The 14700-nt window shown below is 47.0% G+C and overlaps 1 protein-coding gene across 5 annotated transcripts in view; it reads right to left on the bottom strand.

Moving 5' to 3' along the window:
* NAV2 (neuron navigator 2) overlaps positions 1-14700 on the bottom strand; it is a 423432-nt gene that overhangs the window by 246596 nt on the left and 162136 nt on the right. For all 5 annotated transcript variants that reach the window (XM_070365222.1, XM_070365224.1, XM_070365225.1 and 2 more), the window contains exon 4: positions 5402-5474. In XM_070365222.1, coding sequence (XP_070221323.1) covers positions 5402-5474 — 73 coding nt within the window. The remainder of the gene's footprint in view (positions 1-5401; positions 5475-14700) is intronic.

The following is a 14700-nucleotide window of genomic DNA, read 5'->3' on the forward strand; positions in this document are numbered from 1 at the left end:
TTAATTGGAATTGAAGCTGGTTTTGTACGACTGACATGACTCTCCATGTACCCTGGTGCCTAGCACTGCCCCTGGTATACAGGACGTGCCTGGCAAATGTGCGCTGGATAAGAAAAGCCTTCCCCTCGCAACCTCTGCTTCCCCATCCCGGGAGAATGGGCTTAGGGCCAGGCAGCGCAGATGCCAAGTGTTCTCAAAACTCCCAGGTATAATCTCAAAGAGAGACATAGAAAAGTGGAATACATGAGTAACAAATAGTTCAGATTTTAATGGAATCTGATCAACCAGATGAATAGTCTAAATTATATTCCTACAAGGAAAGTTGATAAGAGCACCTACCTCTCAATCACTTGATATTATCAGATCTTTCAATTTTTAATCATCTGATGCATGAAAAGTAGGTGTATCAGGTTACTTTAGTAGTTTCCAGAATGTTAGGTGAAGCACTTCTTCCTATGTTTAATGGCCATTTGCATTTCCTCTTCAGAGAATAACTTGTTGTATTGATATAACTCCTTTTCTATTGAGTTTTTAGGATCTCTTTATGAACTCTGAAGATAAACTTTGTCTCTAATCAGTGAACAATTGTTTTTATTTAAAAAAAAAAAAGATTAGATTTGTGGTTACCAAAGGTGGGGGTGGGGGAACTGGATGAAGGCACTCAATAATGTACCAACTTCCAGTTTTAAGATAAATAAGAACTAGGCATGTAACGTACAACATAAGAAAATTAACACTGCTGCATGTTATCTATAAAAGTTGTTAAGAGAATTAATCCAAAGAGTTCTCATTGCAAAAGGAAAAAAACCCAATACTCCCAGGGATACAGGCCTTCCTCCCAGGGACAGGTTTACAGACAGTGGTGACAGAAGTGTGGTAGGAAAGGGGCTGAAGGGATCTAGACAATCACCCAAGGCAGGGTGAGGCCCAAGCTCACAGGACTCTGGCCAGTCTCCAGGAGCAAGTGGATGGGTCCGACCTTTGGAAACACCGAGGAGGTGCGAGAAGCTGCAAACTAGCGGCGTCTCCGCAGGGCTCACCTTGGCCTGCAGCCGTGGCTCACAGGCTTTGGCTGTCTTGCCCTGGAACGAAGGTTCCCTGTGGCTCTCTCAAAGGCAGGTCAGGGCAGGGCCCTGAGCTGCTGAAACGCTTCAAGGACAGGTGCATACACCCTCCCGGCTTCCAAACCTGCTTAAGTCACTGGGAAAGGGTGGCGATGTGCCTGTGGGGCTTTCCAACCACTGATTTTTTTTATTTCAATCAGAGGAACCTTGGGGTGCTCAATCATCTTCAAAAGCAAAACACAAAGCATTAATATGACATTATTCTTTAAACACTATAATGATTTTCTAGTAGTAATGCACGTGGTTGGAAGTGTGGGTACAGGTGAGCAGTAGACAACACCAGGCCTTTAAATCAATACCTATGAGTAGCTTGATCAATGCTTACCTGCGGGCCTCCCTTTTGCTACATGTAACATTCTCTTGTGGCCTCAGTTTCCTCATCTTTAAGACAGGGTAATATAATCCTGACCTCAGAAGGTTGCTGGGGTATTAAATCAGGTAAAAATTGTATCCGGCTCTCAGCCCAGTGATAGCACATGGTGAGTTTTCAGTATATGATTTCCTTTCCTATAATTGAACAGTATGTCAAATGGAGGTATTTCCTATAACCCTGAAATTGTGACTAAGACTCATTTGAGGATAAAATGCTCTCAGTACTCTTGATTTGTAAGTTCAAGGAACTGACAAAACTTGGGGCCAGTCACCCGCTCCCCCACCCCCACAGGACTATGCTAGTCCAGAATCAGTCTTACCATCAAAGACCAGTATCACCCACTTCGCCCCACCCAACCCCAAATCAGGAGAAGATCCAGATGAGAGAGTGGCACTGAGGGTGAGCGAGGGTGGTCGTGACTGATGATCTGAGAGACAGGGTATCCCCTCCCGTCACCCAAGGAGGAAGAAGGTGGGGTCCGTGCACTTCTTCAAGTCAAAGGAGTGGAGGCCCCAAGAAAATTTACTCCAAGTGGTGGGCTGGCACCCCAGGGCCCCTTGGGGACACCTGCTTAGAAGAGACTTGGCAGAGCTGCCTGTGGGCCTCCTAAGCTGGAAACAGCTGGAGAGAGACCATAAGGTGGGGACATCCAGGTGCCAGGAGGTCTGTTCCATTGCTACAGCCAGAGGACAGAGCCCACACATCCCTGCTGCTCAATGGTGGGTTAGGCAGGACCCACGAGGCTGAAGTCTACAGCCTTACTGGGACCACCTCAGTATATGGACAGAGAGAGTCCTAATCAGGGGGGATGGGAGGTGAATGCTGCCAGCTGGGGGTGAGCTGGAAAAGCTGGTCAAATCTCCCTCCAGATCACCAAGACCACCAGACCCTGGAAGCAGTGTGGGATTGAGTGCCGGGTCGGCTGGGCACACAGACACCCCCACCCGGGACAGTGGCCATGATAGTCACCCAAGAGAATGACAGCAGCTTCATCACTGGCAGAACTCTGCTTCTCTGCTCTGGCCCTGATCCTGGCTGCTCAGGTGCAGGGACGAGGGAAGGGAAGGGAAGGCATCATGCCCCACCCCGCTTCAGTCCTCCAAAGCCACCTGCTCTGGGGGAACACCAGGAAAAGGCTTTGAGTTGGAGACTGAAGTTGAAAAATGAACAAGACTGAGTCTTAAATATTGACATAAATCTACTCTTAAATTTATGACATAAAGCCTTAAAAGCACGTGCATGCATCTGAATCTTTCGCAACTCCATGGACTAAGGCTCAACAGGCTCCTCTGTCCATGCAGTTTTCCATGCAGGAATAATGGAGGGGGTTGCCATTTCCTCCTCTAGGGGATCTTCCCGACCCAGGATGGAACCTATGTCTCTTGCATCTCCTAATAACTGTGCAAGACTAAAGAGAAATAGGTTCTGGCCCAGATTCTAAATGAGCCTCAACCCAGCACGAAAGATGGGGGTTAGCATAGCACAGGTGGGGGCAGTTTCTGAAAAACTCACTTCATGGTTATAGCCCAGTGACTGATTCTCAACCCACTGGTTCCAGTCTGTTCTTCTCTGCTCAGAGACTCACAGGGGTCACATCCCACCACTGACCAGAGGCCAGGGCTGGTCCCTCTGCAGGATGTGCCTTTGGGAGCTGCCCAGCATCTTCTGAGACAGTGTCTGCTAGAACAAAGGTTCTACATCTGTTTTGATTTCTTTCACCTGTACATGGCATGCTTGGATTTCACCAAGTTGCTGTCCCCAAAGACACCATGAACATGAGCTCTGAAATCACCTGGGTTCAACACCTTGCCCTGCCACTCACTCACTATAGGCTTCACAACTTCATTAAGGCAAAATTTCCTCATCTATAACTTGGTCTATTGTAAATTCCATCACCTGTTGTGAGAGCTGGAGCTGATGCAGATAAGAGCCTTCAAAGCACGTGCGTGTGCATTCAGTCGTTATCTGACTCTTTTGTGATTCCACGGACTGTAGCTCACCAGGCTCCTCTGTCCGTGGAATTTTCCAAGCAAGAATACTGGAGTGGATTACCATTTCCTCCTCCAGGGGATCTTCCTGACCCAGGGATGGGACCCAGGTCTCTTGCATCTCCTGCATTGGCAGGTGGATTCTTTTCACTAAGCCACCTGGGCGCAGTTGATACTTATTCATTCAACAAACATTTGTTGAGTAGACTCTCTATGCCTTAAGGTATAGAGAAGATGGGGCAGGTGGGCACGGGGGAGAGCCAGGGCAGGCAGAAGGCAGGACAATGGGTAGATGGATGGCAGGGTGGCTAGGGTCACCTTCAGACCACATGAGATGGAGCTGGCCTACGGTCTACATCCCCTGGAGCTCCTTCTGCTACGCATAACTTGTAGAAGCCCCTGATGATGCTCTGCTGTGAGGGCACACGCCTGGGATCTAATCACGCCCAGGAACTAGAAGGAATGTGTGCCCGCCACCTACACCAGCACCAGCACTCTCTTCCAGGAAGAAGTCATGTGCTCCTTGGAACAGAAATTTGCATCTCCCTACGTCTCCATGAAAATACGACCAACAACCACCCACGCCCCAGCAAGGTGCATGCCACATGCCATTCAGCCCAGGTCTCATCCCCGGTGGAGGAGGGCCCACAGCCCAGACCAAGCAATCCTCCATGGACCCTTCTCTCTGAGCTGAGATGAAGGCTGATTACCAAGAACTCACTCAGAGACTTCTGGAAGCAGCAATGTGATCGTGTCTGACCCGGGACAGCCCCAGCCTATTAGAGGTCCCACTTGGGGAAATGCCATCAGAGACATAAGATACCAATAGTGGCCGCCCACCTCCAAAACCGAGACTACAGTCCAGAAACCCAGCCAGGACAACCAAGCTTTCACCACGCAGCAGGGCAAAGGTAAGGAACAGGGCCCAAAAGGTTCACGTTTGCAAACTTACCTGCTCCACGGGGCTGCGTCTTTCCTCAGCGCTCCCCGCCTCTCCACCCTAACCACCCGAGTTGACGCTAACAGGCAACTTTGCGAAACACAAGCATGCTAGGGTGGTGTCATCTGAAGCCCACACGGCTCTACCTGTTCTGGGAAAACTGGAGGCAGGTGCAGCCTAATGAGTTTGGGAGGATGCCGGGGCCTGTGGCAGCCTTGGAGCTGGCAGCTGCTTGTATTTACAAACAGGAGACAGAGAGAGAGAGAGAGACAGCGAGTTTCCACAGCGAGACGTTGCCTGAGGAGGCTAAGAATTCAGACCAGCCATCTCCAGACCAACACTTAATTGAACAGCAAACCACCAGCAAACACTAATGTGTTAATTAGCCACCAAATTGGAGTTAATTAAAAACTAATCAGGATGTCAGAATGGAGCATCTCATTAATAAATCACGTGCTTTTTTTTTGGAGCTAGGCAAAGTGCTGCTTCTTCTAATAAAAGTAAGAGATAAGAATTAGATTCTTATCTAATTCTAATCTAAATCTAATCTAAAAAAAGATTCCCATTTTTCCCTGGGAACCTGTATGATTTAAATATGTTCTGTGGTTAAGTGTTCTCTCTCCCACAGATAAGACCTGGCTTGATAATTAACTGACTCTCCGGTCATGTGAATCAAATCGGCATTGTGTGATGAAACCCTTCTCAGAGAGAACCAGCTCCGTCTTGACTGCTCCCTCTGTGCCAGGCGGACAAGGCTGGCACGGTTGGACCGGCCCTTTCGGAGTGATTCTTCAGGTTGTCCAAAAAGTGGCATCCTCAAGTGTAGACAAGCATTGAGCAATCTCACAACCAGAAAGAAACAGGACTGGAAGAGCCTACCAGGACCCACTGGCTGAACTCTATAAACGTCATCCATAAGTAACAGCTGGGCATTTCGAACAGTGAAAGGGTACCTTCATGACAAGGGCTCACTCACCTTCCGCAGAGAGTCCCTGGATGTTTATTCCCTTAGCTGCCAGGAAATTCAAGCAGGCATCTATGTTTTCAATCTAGGAGGAAAAAAAAAAACAATAGTATACACTCATTAAATGTTTAGCCTTCTCCAGAGCCATCGCTTATTAGGAACAAGAGGCTATGTCAGAGAGAGGGTTTATTGTGCATTTTGCTAAGTTTCTCGAAGAGGAAAAAAATGACATGAAAATGCCAAATGGACAGATGGATGGATGGATGCGGGTCAGGACTCTCCTTTGTCTATACTTGCACAGGAAAAGGTTACCTAATATCCTAACCACACACAGTGCCAAGAGTCGAGGCCTTGGATTGCTCATGGCTGCCAAAAATAACCAGGGTGAAATCGGAGCTCTCGTGTGGATCACTGTCACCAGCGCTATCCTGAACGCTTGAGCAGCTGCCAGAAACATGGAGGTGGGGATGAGGTTAGGAGACCCACCCCCCCACCAGCAGCTGGGAGAGGTTTCCAGCCCCCGAGGAGGCGAACAGTCAAATATAAAAAGAGTGAATGGGAATTTCAGCAGGAATCTGGGTAGTGTTGACTCACAAAATTCTCAGGATGGCAGGCATCGCAGAGGACCGAGGAGAGCTGCCAGCTCACCCAACCTCTCTGTCCTTTGTATCTTCTGTGGCAAGAAGGGACCCGGCCCCACCAGAGTCTGGGAGGCCTTCCAGGCTTTCCAGGGTGGATGCTACAGCCAAGGGCAAGCTCACGTCCCCCCTGGCCCCCCCACCACAGGAAAGAGCAATTAGGTCATTCCCAAAGGTCTAATTTGACTTCAGTTGTCAGGGTTAATTACTTTTAGGTCTACAGGAAAATGTTCAGGCTTGATTCATGTCAGTGGTAACCATAAATAAAAGAAATTGCTTTGGACTTGACAGAGGGAACTTCGGATTTCACAGAGTTTGCATTTCACGTCTTCCTTACCTCTACAACCCCCCAGCCTCTGCCCGACTTCCCAGGCTCCAGCCACACACTTATGAGCTCAAACCAGTATCTGACCCAAGGGGTTTGTTCTGGACCCATAAATGACTATCACAGTGTGCTTGTGACCATTCTCTCCTCCCCCAAGCAACATCCTGATGGCTCCTTCGTAGCCACAGAGTAAAGTGTCTCCATTTTACGAGCTCTCATTTGGTACAGTCTGGCTCCAAGACAGGCTTCTTAAAGTTCATGTCCACCCTCCCCTGATGTCTGGCATTCTCTGCTCTCAGTCTTCACAGCTTCTAAACATGTTAAGTTAAGCTTGGGGACACCTGAATAAAACTGCATCCACTGAAAAAGAATCTGCTCCATCCTCGCATTTTTTTTTTTAAAGCTCAGGTTCCCATCTCTTTCCCAGCTTCCAGGGTCTTCATCTGGGAGGCATTCTTTCATCTCTAGGAAAAGGGGTAGAATGCAATTTCCCACAGATAAAATAAATGCTGATGCTATGGGTTTTGCCTGCCACCATGGCAGAAAGTCGTATCTTACAAAGCGGGAGGAAAAATGAGATGGCTTTAAGAGCTCCTTTCTTCTTTCCAGAGCAGGGTGACGGACAGTGACAATTCAGGTGTTTCCATCTTGGAGGCAAGTCGGGGGGAAGGGGGTGGTCGAAGAAGGAAGAGAATGGCTGGGAGGATCCTGTGCAAAGGTGTTTTAGAGCAGCCAGCTTCTGTGTAGAAGTGCAATAAAAATCCTCTAAGTGTGACTGCACTCTATTATGAAACCCTGCTGTTGAGAATTCATGCTATTGTACACAGTGGTAATGGGCCAAAACCAGTCAAAAGGATTTTTGCCTCCATACAAAGGCACTAATATTGAAATCATGGTAAAATGATAAAATTCTCCTGCTACCACTTGTCTCTTCCTATAATCCTATCCACTTTTTTTGGGGGGGGGTGTGTGTATGTTTATTTTTTTATTTTAAATTACTTTTACTGAGGTATAGTCGATTTACAAAGTTGTATTAATCTGTACGGCAAAATGATTTAGTTATATATACATTCTTTTCCATATTCTTTTCCTTATAGTTTATCACAGGAACACTGAATACAGTTCCCTGCACTACACAGGACCCAGACCTACTTCTTTTAATATTTTGTGGTGCTCAGCTCAGAAAGGAGGTTTTGGCAATCATGTCCCCATGGAAAATGAGAAGCAGAAAAGGCTGACTGCCCCTGAACTTAATAATGCAAAATCAAAAATAGTGTATTTGTTATTTATCCTGGTAAGTGTCACGTGGGTGGACTGAGATGGTAGGTTTAAGTTTTTTTCACCAATACTGTGGCAGTGTGATACTGAACACAAAAAAAGGACACCTACCAAGATAGTCAGGGAAAGCTCTGCTCTACTGCTGCTGCTGCTGCTGCTAAGTCGCTTCAGTTGTGTCCGACTCTGTGCGACCCCAGAGATGGCAGCCCACCAGGCTCCCCGGTCCCTGGGATTCTCCAGGCAAGAATACTGGAGTGGGTTGCCATTTCCTTCTCCAATGCATGAAAGTGAAAAGTGAAAGTGAAGTTGCTCAGTTGTTCCCGACTCTTAGCGACCCCATGGACTGCAGCCTACCAGTCTCCTTTGTCCATGGATTTTCCAGGCAAGAGTATCGGAGTGGGGTGCCATTGCCTTCTCCGTCTGCTCTTCTACAACATGGCAATTCTACAGAACTTCCCTTCCAAGGAGCATATTTATGGAGCATTCGATGCATGTGTCATCATTTAAAGTCCGTGGTAATTTCTTCTTGCAAGGCTAGCCTTGGTACACTTCAATTGATCCACGGGTTTTCTTTTTAAATGTTAAATTCTGTTAAGGGGAGGAATACATGGGTTACCTAGAACACTTCATCTCTCATTGATTTTTTTTTTTTAACAGTCCTATCACTCTGTCAACGAATTTCATAATTTAGATCAGTAGTTTTTCGCTGAGTAAAAGAGACTAGGAAAGGAGAATTTTGTGCAACCCTCCCCGCCCAGGGGGCATCTGGCCACATCTGGTCACATTCGGGGTTGTCATAACCCTGAAGGGAACTGACATCTAGTGTACTGACATCAGAGGGTACAGATGCTACTACCACAGATCCCTCCCAATAAAGAATTATCTAACCCCACATGTCAGCAGTCCCAAGAGTGAGAAATCTGAGATGATTCTTTTAATCACTCATTCAATCAAGGTAATTATGCGATGTCTGCTTTGTGCCAGGTACTACGCTCCATTCTTTTGCTGGTGTTGGTGCAGAGCTCTCCTCCCAGTCCAGGAGTCCACATTTACACAATCGTCCTCTTTAGGGTCCACACACACCCCGACTCCCCTCTGTTTCCAGGAGAACCAGAGCATCTAATAAACAAGGGAAACATTAGGATCTCCCTCCATTAGGTGAAGAGAGGAGGCCCCAGGGCACCAGGAATGCTTTCTCCTAAAGAGGAGATGAAACGGGAACACTATCCAGATGGCTGAGCTGCACTCCCAGAAAACATAAAACCTAAAAATAAGAACTTGGTTCATCATTTAAAAGACGATTCATAAGCCCGTCAAGCGCCCTGAATTTTTTCTCCCCTTCTACCATGAATTCTCTGCTCACAGGAGGAGTTCAAAACACATTCCTCAAGTTTCAAATCCATTCTTTAATAATGTTCCATTAAGGTTAAAACTCATGCCTGACAAGGCAGCAGAGACCCACGCTCTTTTCATCTGTACCCCAGGAAGGGCACGGGGCTGGGGAGCAAGGTCAGATGTGGATTCCAACCTCCCGCTTCACTTGGAATGAGATCAGAAGGGGAGACTGTTTCTTTGATCCAGGCTCTCTTGTGATTCAAAATCACCTTAAGGTTTTCTTATAAACACTGTTCAGGTACACAATCCAGCCTCCTTTATGACTGAGACTGCACACTCCCACCACATCATCCCCAGAGGGGACTGGCCAGTGGCAGCCCCTGGGGATCCCATCACAGCACAATGAGGTGCCCATCTTTAAAGAGGCTCGTGGTTCATATGGGATCCAGACATCTAATGCAGGATGCGGATCCTGTTAAAGTTGAGAGGCAGAGCGAGGGAAAAGACTCTTCACCAGCAAAGTATGTAAATATAACCGAAGTTGTTCATTAACACGTAGCAGCCAATATAAACTGCTTTCCAAAATTAGCTGAAAAAAAAATCTGTGCAAAGTCTGACATTCCAGTGTTGTGGAGGGGGTGAGGAGGGGCACTGGGTGAGAAGGCTGCTGTAGCTGTTGCCATAGAAATGGGTCCAAGAGCTCTGAGATCAAGCTCCTGGAGTTTGTAATGCTAGCTAGAGTGGAGACGGGAAGCTGAGAAATGGGACCACTACACCAGAGACCCTGGGAGGAGAAAGGAGCTGGATGAAAGAGAGGGCAGAGTAAGGGGACAAACTGAGACCAAGATGCACTCCCAGGGTTTCCCTTGCTTTGGGGCCATACGTGGCCTCCACCCTGTGTGGTCCAAGAACATCCGAGAGAGAAAGGCTGGCAATTTTAAGCCTTTCCCCTCACTCTCAGCCAGGATCTCCAACCCACAGTTGAATAGCTTCTCAACAGTCTCTAAACATTAGACCTGCAGGGCAACTTCCATGTACCAAGTATGCTGTAGCCTAGCTCTCCCACATCCAGAAATACATCTACATCCAGGCCAGGCAGGGAGCAAGGAAAATCAAAACAAGTGGCAAACAACTGGAAAGAGAAGGGAGGGGGCTAGCAGGCAAATGGAAAACTTTACACTTCAGTCCTGGTTCAGGCCGGACTGGGTCTCATGATAACGTAAAGTATGCAAACCTCAGAAGCACTGCTGTATATCTCCTCTGTAGCTTAGAGACTGATCAAATACCATCTGTTGTGGCAGTTGTCATGGTAGCATTTCACTCTGAATACCAGCATAGCTGACTGCAAAGTGCATGAAACTGATTAATCCAGATGAAGACCATCTCTACCGCAGCCCAGGGGAAGGTAGGCTTCCAAGCAGACCGAGTAAATGGGGTGCTAGTTTTGATAAGTTCAGTTTCTCACCAAGCCCCTTGGAGGTCTCCATCTTGAGAAGATGAAATTGACAAGAGAGCCAAACAGATGCTGCTTTCGAGTCAGGCTTGGTCATAGTCATTAAAAACAAACAAACATGAAATCTCAAGAGCTTCGGGAGTGGGACACCCGGACCTCAGACAAAGCTGAGCAAGAACCTGTAAGTTCTAAGGACTTGAAAAGCACTGTATGGCTTCTTCTTGAGCCTCTTAGCACAAACAACTTTCTTCCAGAAGTATGTGTGATCCTCACACCTGATACTGCTACTTGTCAACAAAAACAATTATCATTCATCCATCTATTTATCCATTTCTTCACCCATATCTACTGAGCACCTTCAGGGTGTTAGGCAGTGTGTTGGTACTGGGTATACAGTGGTGAATTAAAGAGACATAATTCCCGACCTTGTAGAGTCTACAGTCTAAGGTAGGGGAGCTGGCATTAAATAAACAGAACACTGATAGCATCTGTCATGTACTAAAGGACTTGATCAAGCCTGGAAGGATGGGGGGTCAGGTGAGAATTCAAGGAAGGGATAGAAAGTTGGTCCACAGAAATAAGGCCTTTGTCTGTTCTCTTCACTGATGTAACCCCAAGCACCCAGAAGAGCATAGGGTGCATTGTACATACTCAAGATATGTTTGTTGAAGGGAAATTTGAGCTGAGACGTAAGAGTGAGCCAAGGACTGAGAGCGGGGAAGACAAGAACACCCACATCACAGGTTTCATGCAGGATGCGGCCTCGCACATTTTGAGAACCAAAAGAGAGTCAAAATGGCTAGAGGCCAGGGAGCAATGGAGAAGAGCAGAGAGCGAGGACCCAGAGCCAAAGCAGAGCACTGGGCCACATTCAGGAACGGAAGCAGAAATGGAGAGAAGGCAAGGGTCCTTCTTGTTCTTAGGGAAGCCTTGGCACTCCGTTACCATGGCAACAGCAGCCAGGTCAAGCCCTTCCAGCTGGTCTGAAAGCTTCAGGATGGATGAGCTATGCTATGTCAGGGATGGATCAAGCAGTGCCTTTAAGGTGGGGCTTCAGTGACACCCGGACTGGGCACTGAGATGGGGAGGGGTGGGAAGGGCAGGGCTGCGCCTGTGGTCACATTTACTGGGAAGGTCTGTTTCCTATCTACCAGGCCTCCATGGTCTCCTGACACTCCTTCCCCTTGCCAGTTTCCAAAAACAAAAATAGAAGGAAAAAAATAAAAGAAATCCAACCATGAAACCAGACCCAAAAGTACTCTGGGGAACTGTCCTCCTGAATGCCTGTCTCACCAGTGTTGTCTTTTTGCTCTGCATTTCTGGGGACCACGACCTGATGCGTGATTGCCCAGTTTCACATTTTTCTCCACCTATGTCAGTGTTCAACCACCTCAAATGGTCACATGGTCACGGGCCACAGCGTGGTCCTGGGGGTGCACACCACTGCAGGACACAGCAGCAGGGCCCAGACAAAGTAGTTCTAATTTTAGAAGGGAGCCCCAGAAAGATGGGAGGTAGCCCGTGCTTCCAATTCTCCCAGGTGGGGAAACATTCAGGAGTATCTCCCTTGCAAGCCCCACATGCTGCTACATGCTAGGCAGACACATAAGGCCATCTTTGGCCACAGCGCTCCATACCTGCTGTCCCAGCTCTGGCCATTCAAGCTTCAAAGCTTTCAGAAATTCATCTCTAGCTCTCTTGGTGGCTTTGAAAGAGAAAGCTTCAGAATGAGGGACTCAGGGGCTGGATGGGGCTTGAGTGTTTCTGTCAGACTGTTTCTCTGCTGCTTTAACGCCTTGCCCAGTTGCTTCCTTTAATTTGGCAATGGTATCCTCCTTATCTTTTAAGATATTTATAACTTGGGCTTTCTAAGATGTTGTCAAGAATTCCTTTTTAACAAGATTTTATAGGAGCCTCTCTGCTATTACAGCAAATGGGTAAGTCCATATGGATACGGAAAAAAAACTCTCTAGAGAAGAAAATTGAAAACAAGAATCTCGAATTCCTCCAGTAGCTATCTTTTTCCACTTTGCTTCCAACTGCCTAGGATGGTTTCATTGCCCAATTATTTTCTGACTTCTCGATTTTCCCCTTGAAACAAAGAGAGAGACCTGGAAGGGGAGCCATGGCTAAGTTCTCCAAATCAGCCCTCGTTCTGGAGGCACCAGATCAGATGCTTAGAGTTGAGCTCCGCAATGTGTCTGCTTCCAGACTCAGCGGTCCTCCTGAGGGCGAAACGCCCTGCGGGGTTAGTATCATGGGAGAGGCCCAGAGGATGCCTCTGTGCGTGTTTCTTCAGGAAATCATTCTGCACGTCATTTCTCCTGCTACAATGCCAGAGTAACGATCCCTAACTCCTAGCACTCCCCAAAGGGATTGATTAGTCCAAGTGGAGGTCTCGTCAAGAGCTGACACAGATGCTAAGAGGAGAGTGATGAGGGCTTAAGGGGTGATATTTACAGGATAAAACACAGGCTTTGTTGTTGTTGTTCAGTCGCCAAGTCACATCCGACTCATGGACAGCAGCACACCAGGCTTCCCTGTCCATCACCAACTCCCAGAGTTAGCTCAAACTCATGCCCATTGAGTCAGCGATGCCATCCAACCATCTCATCCTCTTTCACCCCCTTCTCCTCCTGCCCTCAGTCTTTCCCAGCATCAGGGTTTTTCCCAATGAGTCAGCTCTTCACATTAGGTGGTCAAAGTATTGGAGCTTCAGCTTTAGCATCAGTCCTTCCAATGAATATTCAGGGTTAATTTCCTTTAGGATTGACTGGTTTGATCTCCATGTTGTCCAACGGACTCTCAAGAGTCTTCTCCAGCTCCACGATTCAAAAGCATCAGTTCTTCAGTGCTCAGCCTTCTTTATGGACCAACTCTTATATCCATGCATGATCATTGGAAAAACCATAGCTTTGACAATAGGGATCTTGTCAGCAAAGTGATGTCTCTGCTTTTTAATATGTTATCTAGATTTGTCATAAGCTTTTCTTCCAAGGAGCAAGCATCTTTTAATTACATGGCTCCAGTTACCACCTGCAGTGATTTTGGAGCCCAAGAAAATAAAATATGCCACTGCTTACACTTTTCCCCCCTATTTCCCATGAAGAGATGGGACCGGATGCCATGATCTTAGTTTACTGCATGTTGAGTTTTGAGCCAGCTTTTCCACTCCCCTCTTTCACCTTCATCAAGAGGCTCTTTAATTCCTCTTTACTTTCTGCCATTAGAATGGTATCACAAGCTTTGGGGTCAGACAAATCTGGGTTCAAATCCTGATTCTGCCATTTACTGAATTACGATCATCAGCAGTTTAACCTCAATGACCTGATCTGTAAAACGGGCATTACACGGATCATACAGGGTGGTGGCGGTGATTATATGAGAGGAAACGTGTACGTGGTACTCAGTAGGTGCCCAATAACTGGCAGTTTCTGTTAGCGTGTTGTCACTTCTGATATGACTGTCCCTTAGCAATAGTGCTCAGGCCATACATGCCCAGTGCCGTGTCTGGAGTTGGCCTCTGGCAAAACAGAGAGAATTAGACAAGCTTATCTGGTCTGCCTTCTATTCCTCCTCCTGGGATTTCCTCTCTATCACCTGACATGTAACTGTCTCTTAACAAAGATGCTGATAAACCACCTCACGCCAAGACAGAGGGGCCTGCTACTATCCTCTCACCAGTCCGCTCTCCTGGAGGTACTTGCATTCTATCACAAGTATTAGGTGTCCCCTAATTAACAGAGTAATGGGATAATTAGTTTATAGATGAAGGCCAGCCTGGGGACCAGTTCCCTCACACTAACCTGAAAAACTCAGTTTTGTGGCTCAGTCAACTTGCCAGTGTCCATTGTTTATTCTCCTTGTGGGTTGTTCATGAGTATCCGACCCATGGACTAATAATTGTCCCCTAATCCTGTCCGGATCTATTGATACAGATTTTGAACTCTACACTAGATTTGAGTTCCCTGAGAAACTACTCTTAAAAACCTAAGAAAACTGTTAACTGCATCAAGTCTCAAAGTCATCATCTGTAGCACAGGAATGCTGATATTAATAACTATCTCGTAGGCTCCTCTGTCCATGGAATTTTCCAGGCAAGAATACTGGAGTGGGTTGCCACTGCCTTCTCCAGTTTTTGTCATATTCCCATGCTTAAACTCATAAGACACCACAAAGTCTTCAAGAGGCAGCAGATCATAAATGCAAAACAAAGCCAAAGAGTAGATCCTTGATATACCTGAAGAGTGCAGTAAATCTTCAGTTGTGGAGATATCGCTAT

This window comes from Bos mutus, chromosome 29 (assembly GCF_027580195.1).
Source record: "Bos mutus isolate GX-2022 chromosome 29, NWIPB_WYAK_1.1, whole genome shotgun sequence".
In the NCBI taxonomy this organism is placed as follows: domain Eukaryota; kingdom Metazoa; phylum Chordata; class Mammalia; order Artiodactyla; family Bovidae; genus Bos; species Bos mutus.